Genomic DNA, 13,756 nt, shown 5'->3' with positions numbered 1-13,756 from the left:
AGTTAAAAGGGAGCACAATAGAGGTGGGGGGGAATACATATATACACACATATACATATTCCTTTACCTGTCAAGGCAAAGTAATGAATCACACTCCCAAAAACAACAAAAGATAAAGGCTGAGCCACTGAGATAAGCCCCTCCCACGCACAGAGCTGCCCCACCCCCCACCCCCCACCCCCCACCCCCCACACTCAGGAGCTGTTCATCCAAAGTGAGTCCCTGCAGAAGACAGATGAACTTGCCCCCTCGGCCCCACCTCCACCGTCCTTTTTGTGAAAACTGCCAGTCAGTAAGCAGAGATCGGACTAATTACTGTGACAATTCTGCATCGTGTTAAAACAACTTTTGTGCGCGGGACAGGTTCCTCTGCGAGTTTGGAATTCTTGGCTGAGAGCAGCTCTGGTTGAGCGGAGCGGGGGACTCTCCCGCTCAGGCGAGAAGGCAACACTGAACGCTCATCCTCCTTTTCAGCCGGTTTTATTCTTCCCTTTTCCAACTGCCTGATGCAGAGCTTAATGGAAACTTGTCCAAGCTTTTCTTCCCACAAACCCTGCGGAGCCCTAAGGCGATCTTGCACTCAGGGTAACCACAGAAATCTTCTATCGTCAATTAAAACTGAATGGACACCTGATAACTAAGTAGACATCGCGGAAACAAAATTTCGTACGATCATGACCTTCTGAACAAATTAGTGCAACTGTGCTAACCCAAATTCAATTTTCACTTGTCCGGTTCCATACTTAATCCTTGTGTTCAACACCAACCCAAACAACACAACTCCAAAGAGACAGCTACTAATACAATTAAGACAGTAAAAATGCAGCTGCAAGATTCTTAAGAATCTGACTGTTACTGTTCAGTTGCTGAGTTGTATCCAACTCTTTGGGGACCCCACGAACTATAGCCCGCCAGGCTCCTGTCAATGGGATTCTCCAGGCAAGAATACTGGAGCAGGCTGCCAGTTCCTCCTCCAGGGGATCTCCCCAACCCAGGGATAGAACCCAGGTCTCCCACACTGGCAGGCAGATTCTTTACCGCTGAGTCACCAGGAAAGCCCTAAGAATCTGGCAGGACAAAGCTAATCTCACCTTCACACACACCAATCTAACATCCCCAAGCAATGTAACTTCACTCCTCAGGTGTCCAGGCACACTGAATAATGTTGACCAGCTCCTAAATCTGAAAATGTTGACCAGCTCCTAAATCCATGCAGCACAAGCTCCAATCAGATCTTCACTCCTAACCAGAACCCACTGTGTTGGAGAGATTCTGAGCTAAACTTCCCCCAGCAACAGCGAGGAAGACTTAAAATTTTCTCATTTCTCCGTTGCATTTCCACCCCCTCTTTTCCCAAATACTCTCTTCTAAAACACACCCTTTAAACGGCTTTTGCCTTCCCTGTAAAACACAGGGATGCCTTGTTCATTATAGTGTAGCTTTTTAAGACGAAGATAAAATACAAGGACCCAGTAAAAACTTGGCATTCTAAGATGGAACAATAATTTATTTATATCTCCGTATAAAGCTAGAAGAACAAGAGAAGGCTGGCCCTCTGTGATTTTGTTTTTGGAAGATATGGGGAGGCTGAGAGATCTTAGATGGCGAATTAAGGCTTATCTGATTTAAGAACCAGGTTCCCCCTAGCATGGACTCTTGGGACCCCCTGCTCTGGTCACCTGCAGCACTGTCCATCACTTCTGCATCCAGCAACTGTGGCTCCTATGCCCTGAGCCTGCAACACGCCATAATGTGGTGCCTACCCACCACCTGTAGCCCCCATCCCGCCACCTCCTAAAGAAACACCAAATGAGAACTCCAAGGTACTTCTCATAATTGTGCCTTTCTATGAAACTTGCAACAAAATAAACCTTCCCTTCCTGTGTGTTTGTTCACAGTGGCCAAGCCCAACCACACATTCTGACACTCCCAGATGACCCAGCCATCTCTCCCCCAGAGAAAGAGTCATGGAGAAGCACTGGTGCTCTGTACAGTCTGGCACACATTCTCCCCCAAAGCAAAATCCAGTATTTCACAATCCACCACCTCCCTTATCAAGAAATCCTATCTTGATTTCTCTTGTCTCATTTCTAATTACTACTGGCCCTAAATTCACTGTTTCCCATACAAGACATCAGACATACCCAGAGTCGCAACACAGCTTTTTCAGCCACAGAGATCTCATCCTTAAAGGCAACTCAAAAAACTTGAAACCCTCCATTGGGTTTTCCAACACTCAAGTGAACTTCCTGTAGGATGAAGATTAATTTCGTATGCCTACTCACTCCACTAAACTGGGAAGAGGGGGAGCATTTGCTTTATTTCCATTTTTATGAATCACCTAGCTTTCTATTAAAAAAGAAGAAATCCAGATTCATTTCCTAAAAAGCTCTGGTTTGGGGGAATTCTTGGTTCACCTTCCTCACCGCTGTAGCTACCACCAAGAGGCACCTGTAAGTTTAATTTACATGTTATTAGCATAAAAGACAAAATAGGGGCCTAAGTATATCTAAGACCTTTTCTTAGGTCACCAGTCATTTTTCAGGACAGTGACAGCACCCCCAAGCCCTATACTGGGAGCCTCTTACATTTAGTGGGAAATAAACTTCTGACCAGGCCTCTGGGTGTCTGTCTGCCTACCCCTTTAAAAAGTGCCAAGGGGGCTTCTAACTCCTACAGGGAAGGCAAAACCAGCAGACTGGTAGGTATGGAGGCTTAAGCATTCCTGCAAAGATCCAGACACAGAACATCTGTACCCTCCTAAAACAAGAACTTAACAAAGGCAACACTTTTCCCTTCCTGGCTTTCTCCTTCAGAAATTGTGCCACAACAAAACACACGCCTTTAGACACAGGAACAATCTCTCCTACTGTCTCGACGTTCCATCAAATGTCTATTTACCCTCATTAATTTTTTCTTTTCTTTTCCTCAACCTGAAACCATCAGCTATGAGTCAGAGAACGATCATTAACTTTTACAGCTTTCATACACATCCACCTACTCACACTGGGGGAAAGTATTGACTTGCAACACTGCCTGAGACCAAAATTCTCTAAGAAAAAAAAAGGTGGGGGAAATCACTTTGAGAAAGTTTTATCTATAGGTCTATGGTGGGAGGGAGGGGGGCAGGGAGCTACATTTACTGTTTTTTTTTTCCATTTTGTGGTGCAATCACTGCAAAAAGTTAACAGTTGAACTTGGTTATGGTGATGGGCATTTCTGGATTTGTTTTTTAAGGGAAAATTAGATGATTTTCTTTAAACATCAAACCATAATTACAGTTCTTAAACTGTTTAGGGGAGAGAAGAAGAAAGTGAAGCAAGTTTCCTGCTCTTGTCCAAAACACATTTCCAGCATATAAAAACACGTGGGCTAAAGTGCTGAGACATGTTCCTAACACAGCATTTTTCATTAAAAGTTGCTACACTAACACTCTTAAAATAATGCCCCATCATTACTCCCCTTAGCAGTCACAGCGCTGCAACTCATAACGAATTAATTTGCATTAATGTGGGTTTCATGTGTCCTTCCCTGGGTATGCCATTGTGATTCAGGCTTAATAAAACTGACAGGACAATAACATAGGGCCTTTTATTTCACTTTCCCAAACAAACCAACCCACCCAAAGACCCACACAAATCCTCTCGATTTTTTTAAGCATTTTGCTAATATATTTAGTACATCATAATTGGCCCAGCACGCAAGAACCTAGTTATCTTCTCAGTAAATATTTATAGCATCACTCTTTCCCATTCATTCTGCATTTTCTTAGAGAATCTCACTGTAGCCTACATCTGCAATTCATTGACTTTACAATTTACCACATGTTGGGATGGGAGAGGTCTTAGCTCCATTTGAATCACTACACAAATATGCAAGTGATTTATCGGTTTCAAACTAAAGACTGCAGGAGAAGGACTCCACTTTTCCTGAACATTACTTCTTCTGGCAGACCATGAACAATTACAGTTCGTACTAATTAAGCTCTGTAAATGTGCTGTGCCTTACTAATGCCTACCAGGCCTCAAATTTATTTTCATGATGCCAAACTTTAGCAAGCAATTTTAACTCCTTCAGAGCTGATCCCACTAACAGCCATCTCTTTTCCCTGTAGAAGGAGGTGTGTGGGGCTACTTCATGACCAAAGGAAAAAAAAAAAAGAATAAAATATAAGAGACCAAATTACCAGCCCAAAATCAGATATGCCTAAGGAAGAAAACAGCCTATCCTAGGAAAACCGAAGAACACCAGGGCTGATAACCATTCAAAGATCCCACAGTCCCATCTTTGTAATGAGCTGCTAAGGGATTCATATCTGTCCCAGAGGGCTAGTAAGTTTCTGCATTCCATTGATTAGAAAATAAAACCGTTCAGCCTCGGTCTTTAAGTTTGGGTGGGATGGAGCGAAGGACCCGGCCAGAAATGACAGAGCCATCAGCCCCGCCCCTCTTTGCCATAGTTTCCCACACACCTTGGAATCCCACCCCCCCTCAGCCATGTGGTCACACACACACTTCTTTTTTAAGAATAAATTACAATCCGCAGGGTAACTGGCCATCTCTCTCACATCGGGGGTCTTCACCACAGATGCCCCATCCCCAGACTCTTGCACAGTAACTCACATGAAGTTATTATCTGCTGCATAGAGCTCTTTAGGTGAAAAGTAGATTGGAACCAGTTTTTACTGAGCAAATCAATATGGTTGTTAATACCATCCCCCCACACTCCCCCCCGCCCCGTCATGATATTTTCACCTCTCCTAAGAAACATCTAACTCCTAACTTCACTCAAGACATTTTTGTCAAGCCCAAATCTCTGTCACGTCTTTTTATACCTTTCTAACCTTTCTTAGCCAAGTATTTATTCTGCCTTCTCTGTTACTTTTCTGTGTCCTCCACCAAGACGCCACTGCACATTTCCCAAATGAATGACCTTCCCACTCCCAAAGCAAACTTGGATTTTTTTTCTCATCTATTAATTCTTTTAATTAAGTCTCCTCACTCCATGTCACTTCTCTCTTAACCCTCTTGTTAACTAGCGCACTAGGCAATGTATGCATTTTCCCTTCCAGCTCAGTAAAACATCATATAAATTGAAGGGCAGCCTCCCGTATCAGGTTTCTTTAAGTATTCTGGGAAATAAGCACAATATAGACAACAGGGTCTCAAAAAAGAAAAAGTCAAGAAAGAAAGGAAAAAGGGATAAACCAGATGAAAAGGAAAAAAGATGCAAACACCTAGAGCAACTTTGCTTTTGAAAAACATTCGTGCAGAGCCCCCACTGAATTTCCATTCCTCAAAGTGCTCTTTATAAATGTGTATAACAATAGCCTGGAGGAAAAGTACAAGTCAGCTGCCAAAGGAGGAGGGGGTGTCTGTCTCAGTTGGCTCAGATTGTAGGGGTGGGGGTCAGAGGCGGGGGAGAGGGCAGCTTTGGCGATGGGCTGTCCCCACCGCCCCCCCCAATCTCATTGCTTATAATTAGTGAGAGAAATTTGAGCTACTGCCAGTGTCTGCGGACCTTGAATATTATAAGGCCAACGTGGCGTCAAATATCTTAACATTCATAAGTGTTATGGGCTGTAAATAAAGCCTGTGGATTTATGACCCGGTGGTGCTTGCCAGCAAAGGACTAGGGCACATTTCTTTCAGCAGACCTGTCGAGGTGCGAGTTTGCCTTTGGTTGTAAAATTAACCATTTCCTTCACAAATGTGCTGAATTATAAGTCAGAGTTGAAGATTGACTTACACAGTTGCCAATATCCACTCCCAGAAGAAACTCAGACGCCCACATCACACACCCCTTTCAAAAAGAAAAGCCTCAAGAATTTGATTCACCCCCCTCCTTCTCCAAACTTCTGAAATGTGTCACCTCCAAACAGTTATAAATGCGGTTAAAGATATTATCTAATTCCACTCACCAAGACTAAAAAGCTTACACCTACTTCCTTGGAAAGTGCTTATTTATTTGGCAACTCCACGGTTTAAAAAAAAAAGGAGTAAATCACTCCTTGCCTGAAGTCCCTTCCCCCAATATAATGTCATCTACTTCCTGTGTAGGAGAGTCTTTGCTAAATCCAGGTTGTCTCAGACTTAACTGCCAATAAACCAACTTCCACAAAACTTCCAGACAGCTGGGGAAAAGGTCCCCGGAGTTTTAGTCATGGTCCAGAAACACGCGTCCGCACAAAAATTTGCAGCTGTCCTGTCTCTGCAGTGCATTTTTAATGTGATTCGGGGGCCCCTGTTGTGAAACATCTGACAAAATGTAAAATCCTCTTAGATACCTTCCAGTTTACCCACTGAGCCTGTGTAAGAGAAGTTGCACCAACATTTCTCCACCAAGAAGTCTGGGTGCTTTTCGTATGCACACAGGCACCTCGTGGCATGTGAGGAGACATACAAAACCTGGAAAGGCTTCTACTGTAATCTTTAAAAGCACAGCCTCTGGTGCAACTATTAAAATGCTGGTTTTCTAAAGCAAATATTTTTTTAATGGCGTGCAGAACTGCAGTTATCCTGAGCTGCTAACAGAACAGCATTCTTGATCTGCCAGCCCCCGGAAACCTTCCTGTAACTTTTTCACAGCTTGCTAAGAAACAAAGCTGACCAGTTTCCAGCAGGGACTCTAAATGAAATCCATATCAGTAAAATTAAAATCAAGGTGGAAAACTCCCAGCCAGAACGGGGGATTGTTTTTCTCCAAATCTTTTCTCAATCAGATAGGGGTTCATCAATGAAAGCTACTTTCCTTCAGCAGTCCAAGTTTCCAAAAACACTTCTTCCAGATAAACACTCTAGGCTCCTGAATGCCTCATAGTTTTGTTTCTGGGGTTTTCAGAAGGCTTTCATTTCAACAAGCTATGGAAGTGCTGGCATATTAAATTTATAATCATTAAAATATGACTTATTGGGTGAATGTTGAGCCCATAATCCAAACTGCAGACATTAAACCCCAACCTTAGAAAAGATTAGCACGGAATTAATACTGCTGCCTTGAGATTGAAATCTAAACATGTTTGCCATAAATATTTCTCAAGGAGAAGAAAAACAATTAGCATAAATACCAAAGAAGGGCAAGAACACCTGTTCTTTTTCAGGGCGATAAGCATTTTATTGTTCTCTATTTAAAATGTAATGACCTGTGTAATTACAGTAATATTACATTGTTATGTAGGGGCTTGGAATGTCACACTTTGAAAAGTGTTGTCAAAACAATCAGGGGTGAAGGTGGGGGGTGGGAGGACAACGGGGAAGGACCACCATTAACCCTTCACACTCCAAGGTCTAAATCTTTTGTATTAGAAAGGATTATGTTGTTTGAGCGAGGAGAAAACATCCATTTTTCACCAGGCAGAAAGAGAAGTTGCTGCCCAGCTAAATAAAACCCCAATGAATAGGCCCCTCTTGGTTTCCTTTAAATGCTGGATTCCAAGTTCAAAAATGAATTCAAGATGCTGCTTATTTATTTGTTCAACCTAGTAGCAAACAGTTTCAGCTGAAAAGCAAATAACTTTGGATCAAAGAAGATGCAAAAGCTCTAATAGCCAAGTCCTTAATTAAGAATTTCAAACCTAACTGGAATTTCGGCCACCAAATCCCATATTCTCATTTGGCAGGAGGGAAAAAGAAATGTAAAACTAGTTTTTCCTATCAACTTTAATACGGAAACAGTATTCTTATCTTTAGTATCTACAAATGTTACCACAATTCTAATATTTGCAGTTCTATCACCTCCCATATGCTTAACCAGACCTCTCGCCTTAATGCTTTTTTGTATTTGAATCTTTTTAAAAGCCGTTCCTATTACTGTATCAAAGGCTAAATTAACATGATGTAGAAATCTTTGTCATTTTAAAATAAAATTATTACTATCAAGCTTTATGGCGTCTCCAGCAATTAAAGCATTATTCTTGAGATAATGTATTATTCATCATAAGCCCATTTAATGATACTCCTTAATTCTTTACGTTCTTAAATAGAAAAGCAGAAACCAGGAATCCAAAGAGCTTGCTTTTGAAAGGATGTAACTGCTTACAGGTACACTCATAAGTAACACAAAATAAGCAAAAAAAAAAAAAAAAAAACAACACACCACCACCAAAGAGGGTCGGGTAAAGAACAGAGCCAATTTGTCTTTACACCTTGCCCTCAAAAAACACACTCTATGAAGCACTAAGAATTTCAGATGAGCATGAAAAGACCGCTATCTTGCCTATAGATTCCTTCGGCAGCTGTATCAAATCTGGAATTGCAAGCCGGCCTTCTGATTGAAGAGGTCAGGAGTGACACATAACAGCCTCTCAGCCTCATTTCCATGTCTCTGCTTACCGGCTTAAATAAATAACTAATTTTGGAGCACATCAGCTAACTCAGGTAACAGATAGGAGGGAGGAATAGCCTGTGTGCACAAAAGATGTCTGTTGGATGTTTGACACGCAAATATTAAAACTGCCTCCTGAGTTCAGAAATGTCTTCTCAATCTGATGTCACAGCACCAGGCCACCCGCTATGTCCACAATTAAAATCACAAGACACCGAGTATTCCTACAATGCCCACAAAGGGGACGGGGTGGTTGGGAGCTTTCCTTTTCGCACCGGGAAATCATTTATTTGCCTTTAACAATTTCCCTGTTTCCTAATTACAGCACAACACAACTGTTGGAGTTTCGGGAGACAGTGGGGCAAGCCTGCCAAGGGTCACAGACAGGAGTTTGCAAGGAGCCCAGAAGGGCCAGCAAGCCCGTCATCAAAGCTCAGTATTCATATGGCCTTTCAGATGGCAAAGTGGATTTTAAAATAATATCAGAGAGACTTCCATCGTAGGGGGAGGGGAGGAGAGGAAGAAATTCTCAGGGTTACTTTGGAATGTCGCTTGGTCAGCTCGGTCATTACACAAACTCTCCGGTTCAAGATGCCCACGAGCTCCCAGGAAAAATACAACGTAGCCGGACTGTGTTTCGCCTCCAGCCGCAACCCCACAGACCGGCCCCTGCCTCCAGATAGCGCTGGCCATGTAAGAGGAGGTCGGGCTGAAAGGGTCTCCCAGCTTTCCAAGCCTGCAGAAGCCTGGGCGCAAGGGAGGGCGGGAGGCTATAATTATTTCTTTTTCCTTGCCGTAAAAAAATGACCGATCTACCATGCCCTTGGCCTTTTTTTTGCCGGGGCCCCAAAAAACAAGTCAAACCTGATAGTTAATATTTTAATGCTTAAAAACACTTGTAGATCGGATCGACTCCCGTCCGGCAAGCCCTCGGCCATTAGCACCGAATCCACGGCTGCTCAACAGTGAGCGCCCTATTTCAAATTGATAGCTCGAGTTACCGAAAAAGAAAAAGACAAAAGTAGTGTGTGTGTAAATAAGAGGTAGGGGGGACTGAGCCAGAGAAGGTGCAAAATAACAATCGAGAAGCCGGGCACAAACGTTTAGAGATCGCGTCTAGAGATTCGGGATCCACGCTTTTAAGAGGAGGGTGGGATGGGGGGAAGGGGTTCAGGGCGAGGGCAGGGGGCAGAGGTCGGTCGGGGAAGGGGGTGAGCCCTATTAACAAATGTCAGGGGTGGGCTCCGGGCGCACGCTGCGGAAAGCGCCCCCCAGAGCCTGGCACCCCGCTCCGCCCTGGGGCCCTCAAAGTTGGGTGGCCTGCGATTAGCAGCCCACTCCTTAGAAGGACAGGCGCCCTGGGCCTCCCTCAGCCTCTCTACACCCTTGGGCCCCCGCACACCCTGGTCTCTACCCACCCTTGGGCCCGCTGAGGGCCTTCGCTAAAGCTGGCGAGCGCAGACCCCGCTATATAACCCCAAAGCACCAAATTCCCTAGAAATACATCAAGTCCGCCCGGAGGAGGCCATCCCGGCTGCACACAACCCGAGAACCGCAGCGACAGGGGCCTCTCCACCCCGCGCGGCCCAGGAGAGCCGGCAGCCAGCGCGCCACGCCGCCGAGCCAAGCCACGGCGCCCAGGGCGCTCGCGGGCCTGCGGGGTGGCCCCCAGAAAAGGAAGCCCGGAGCCCCCCAAAGTTTCCAGTGGAACCCGTCTAGGAAGCGTGACCTTCCAAGGGGAAAAGGGGAGGAGGGCTGAGAGCCAGCCATCGCCACTAGAAAGCTAAACAAATCAGCGGCCGAGAGAGAAAGCCGAGGCGCTTCTCCAAGGCCCCGGGCTCCGCGCGCCCGCTAGTTCTCAAGTCCAAACGCCCGGAGGGACAATCCGCTCTCTACCACCGCGCGTCGGGCGCAGCCCAGTCACTCCGTCCCCGGCCGCGGCAGCCAAGGGGTTAACCGGGGGAAGCCCAAGACGCCACAGAAGAGGGAAGGAAGAGAGAGGGAGAGGGAGAAAAGAAAGAGCCACACAGTCATCTTCCCAGGGTGAAGAAACAAACACCACCACCAAAGGGGGCGGGGGCAATCAGAGCACAGGAGGAAAAAAAAAAGAAAAAAGTTCTTCTGATTTCCCCCACCACCACCACCCCAGCAGAGCCCTGCTTGGAAAGCAAAGTCTCCCCAACATCACGAGGCAACAAACTGAAAGCAAGAACATGGCGAAGTGCAAACACATCCCAGCCCACAAAAGGCAGAAAAGTTTGGAGAGTTTCGGGCTGCTGGGCCACGAGAGGGGGAGGGGAGGCGGGGAGGGGAGGAGGCGGGGAGGGGGAGGGGGAGGAAGGGGAGGGAGAGGAGGGAGGGGGCAGGGCAGGGCAGGGGCCGCATGCGGGGCCGGGCGGGCAGGCTGCGGGCGGGGGGCCGGGCGCGGAGGCACTTACAGTTCGGGCGGTGGGCGAGAGCGATCCGTTGGGGAGGTAGGGGCTCGTCAGGTCGGGGATCATGATGAAGGGGTAGCCGGGATACGGTGGCCCCTTAAAGAGCCCTCCATCTTGCCTCTTGGCCGCTAACATGGCGGGGCGGCGAGGGGACGGCGGCGGCGGCCGCGCGGAGCGGGAGAGAGCGAGGAGAAACTTTTTAGAAAAGTGCCCCAAGTGGCCGGGGGCGCCCGGGGCCGGACCGGCACACGGCCGGGCCGAGCGGGGCGCGGGGCCCGGGCGCGCGGGGCGGCGGGCCCCGGGGTGGGGGGCGGGGGGGGCAGCTCCGGGCGGCTGCGGGGCAGCGCGGGGCGTACTCACCTTCTTCCAAACTTTCCCGGGATTTATCTCGGAAACTTTCGGAGCGAGGCGGAGGCCGTCTTTCCGCCTTCCCGGAGGGGTGGAGGTGGGGAGGGCGAGGGGCAAACGCCACGCAGAGGTGGGGGGGAGAAGGGGGGGAGAAAAAGGATCAGCGAGGTGGGGGGTTTGGGGTGAGGGGGAAAGAGAAAAAAACAGGGTTACAAGTTTTTGCAATAGTGGCCCCACAAGCACACGCCGCCCGCCTGGCCCCGCGGCGCCCCGCCGCCGCCCCCAGCCCCGATTTCTCCCCTCTCAGCAACATTTGCCAAGCCCAGGAAATAGATTAAGAAGCCCACCAGCCCGAGGGGCTTTTCCTACCTCGGAATCGGAGGAGCTGTTTTGATTCGTTTCTGATTCATTGACTAGAGACGATTTGACATCAGCTAAATCCCTCTCCGCCGAGGAGTTTTCGGAGCTCTTCTCCTCCTGCTCGCCCTCGTCTTTGAAGGAAATCAGTTCGTCGTTGGCGCCTAGGTCATCTCCTCCACCGCCGTTCAGCTGCGGCATTTTTTTTTCACCCACCAGCAGCAATTTTGGAAGAAAAATGAAGTAGGAAGAAAAGCCAAAAAAAAAAAAAAAAAAAACCCAAAAAGTTTTGCCCCCCAAAAAAAAAAATTGCAAGAAAAAGACGAGTCCAAGGTGAACTTTTTTTCTGCTTTGGGGTCTTTTTCTCCTGGGGAGGGGAAAGAGGGAGGAGGGGAGGGGAGGGGGGGGAGATCTTCTGCACGCGTGAGTTTGGGTTTCTTTTTTCTCTCGTTCCCAAGGATCCGATCAATGTGCAAAAAAATAATAAATAAAAAAAAGGGGGGGTAAAAAAAAAACACACCAACAACAACAAGAAGTCAGATATAAAGAGCAAAGGGGGGGGAAGCCGAAGATACAGGAGGAGCTCGTGCCGCTCGGATTTGAGTGAGTTGAAGTTAGACTGAGAGCTTTTCAGTTCAAAGGCGGCGCTGATTGACAGATAGAAAAAGGGGGATCGAAATCCGGAGGAACGGAGTAGTCTGGGAGCGGAGATTATTGACAGGGCGAGAGGAACACACTCGCTTAATGAGATGCCGGGGGGCGGGCCGGGCCCGGTGACGTCTGCATAAATAAACAGCCGGGGTGGGCGGGGCGGGGGCGGCTAACAATGATCCTTTCGGGCGCCGGGAGAGGGAGGAGGGAGGGAAGGAGGAGGAGGAGGAGAGGGGCGGGGGAAGTGGGGGGGAGAGACGGAGGGAGGAGTGTGCAAGGGGAGAGGCCTGCGCTGAGTGTGTGCGAGCCCTGGAGTCTGGGCGAGGGAACGGGGACTCGCTCCGGGTGGGGGGCGGCTTCAGAAAAGACAATGCGGAGTAGGAGAGGAGGGGAAGGGGGGGTGGGTGGCGATCGCGTCAGGAATCCGAGTCGAGGAAGACGGAAGGAAAGCCCACTTGGGGGGCGGGGATGGGGAGAGGCCCAGAAAAAGTGCACTTTAGAAATATTAGAAATAAGTCTTAAGGAAGGAGAAAAGGAAGAGAGTATTGGGGAAAGGGTGGGAGGTAGGGGTTTAGTGGTTAAGCCAGCAATGAAATCAGCCACCCTTGGGCGGGATGTAACAGAAGTGGTCAAAAAGAGAGATCAGCCCTCCACTCTCAGAGAGCTTGGGGAAGTGGAGGGCTGGGCAAAGTTCCTGGTCATCTGCAGTGAAAGAAACTATTAACCCACGAGGTCTTCCCTCCCCTTTTTTGTTTATTAATAGTGAATCATTTCGTTAAATCGTAAGTCTTTACTAGAATAAATATGCCAAGATGACTTTTTACCCAAAAAACAATCAAATACTGTAGTGTTTGTCAGGGGCATTAAAAATATCCTTAAGGAAAAATACATGATTCTTGTTGATTCTTTTCAATGTAGAATGTTGTTCTTTTTTTTTTTTTTAACTGACCTTGGAGGTGGTAGGATATCAGCTAGGATTCAAAGTCCTTTCTGACTTTAGAGGTGAAAAGTTTGGGCGTTAACGCCGCCAGGGAAAATAAAACTGAAAGTTCACCAACCCCAGGGATCAGTGGTACTGGAGTCTTTCTGGAAGGAGATCTGAAATGAAATCCCCCAAAGACTGACCAAATAATCAAGATGTAGATGGTTCTGGCAGGAAATTGCTAACCCAGCTGATGCTAGAAGGCCTCAGGGAGGAGATGGAAAACCTGAGGTTTGAGGCAGGTATTTGTTGATTTTTAGGCTCTCTCCTGGGGAGCAGATTGATTTGCTACAAAATGGGGAAGAAAATTATGTTAAAGGGGAAAAGGCCTGGGTCCCAAAACACAGTGTTCTAGAAAATGGAGCAACAACACTCATTTTCTTGCAAATATCCAGTGAGAAGTGAACTGGAATCTGCAACAGGAAAGGGGACAAAGAGAACCAGGAAAAAAAAAAAAGAAATCAATAGGGAATTAGCAAATTTTCTTTTAGGAACAGTGTTGGTCTAGAGTCGGAGATGTGCTAAACTATTTCACCCATCCCCTAAAAACACATCTCACCTGCTTTTCAGCTGGCCCATCAGCACCTAAGCTTTCCAAAAGAAAGCCAATTTACCATGTAATATTTAGAGAGTTTCGCTTTTCAGCAAAACTGTTTTATAG

The 13,756-nt window shown here is 47.0% G+C and overlaps 1 protein-coding gene across 31 annotated transcripts in view; it reads right to left on the bottom strand.

Annotated features, from left to right (window-relative positions):
- TCF7L2 (transcription factor 7 like 2) overlaps positions 1-12,197 on the bottom strand; it is a 200,682-nt gene extending 188,485 nt beyond the window's left edge. For 18 of the 31 annotated variants that reach the window (XM_061162673.1, XM_061162665.1, XM_061162664.1 and 15 more), the window contains exons 1-3: positions 11,475-12,197; positions 11,118-11,184; positions 10,761-10,885 (exon numbers count right to left, since the gene is read on the bottom strand). In XM_061162673.1, coding sequence (XP_061018656.1) covers positions 10,761-10,885; positions 11,118-11,184; positions 11,475-11,663 — 381 coding nt within the window. In that variant the 5' untranslated portion in view covers positions 11,664-12,197. The remainder of the gene's footprint in view (positions 1-10,760; positions 10,886-11,117; positions 11,185-11,474) is intronic. The other 13 variants (XM_061162678.1, XM_061162677.1, XM_061162679.1 and 10 more) reach the window with 1 other exon arrangement.
- Between the last annotated feature and the right edge of the window lie 1,559 nt (positions 12,198-13,756).

Source organism: Dama dama, chromosome 15 (genome assembly GCF_033118175.1).
Source record: "Dama dama isolate Ldn47 chromosome 15, ASM3311817v1, whole genome shotgun sequence".
In the NCBI taxonomy this organism is placed as follows: Eukaryota; Metazoa; Chordata; class Mammalia; order Artiodactyla; family Cervidae; genus Dama; species Dama dama.
The sequence above is the reverse complement of the archived record's forward strand: the minus strand, read 5'-3'. Positions and strand labels throughout refer to the sequence as shown.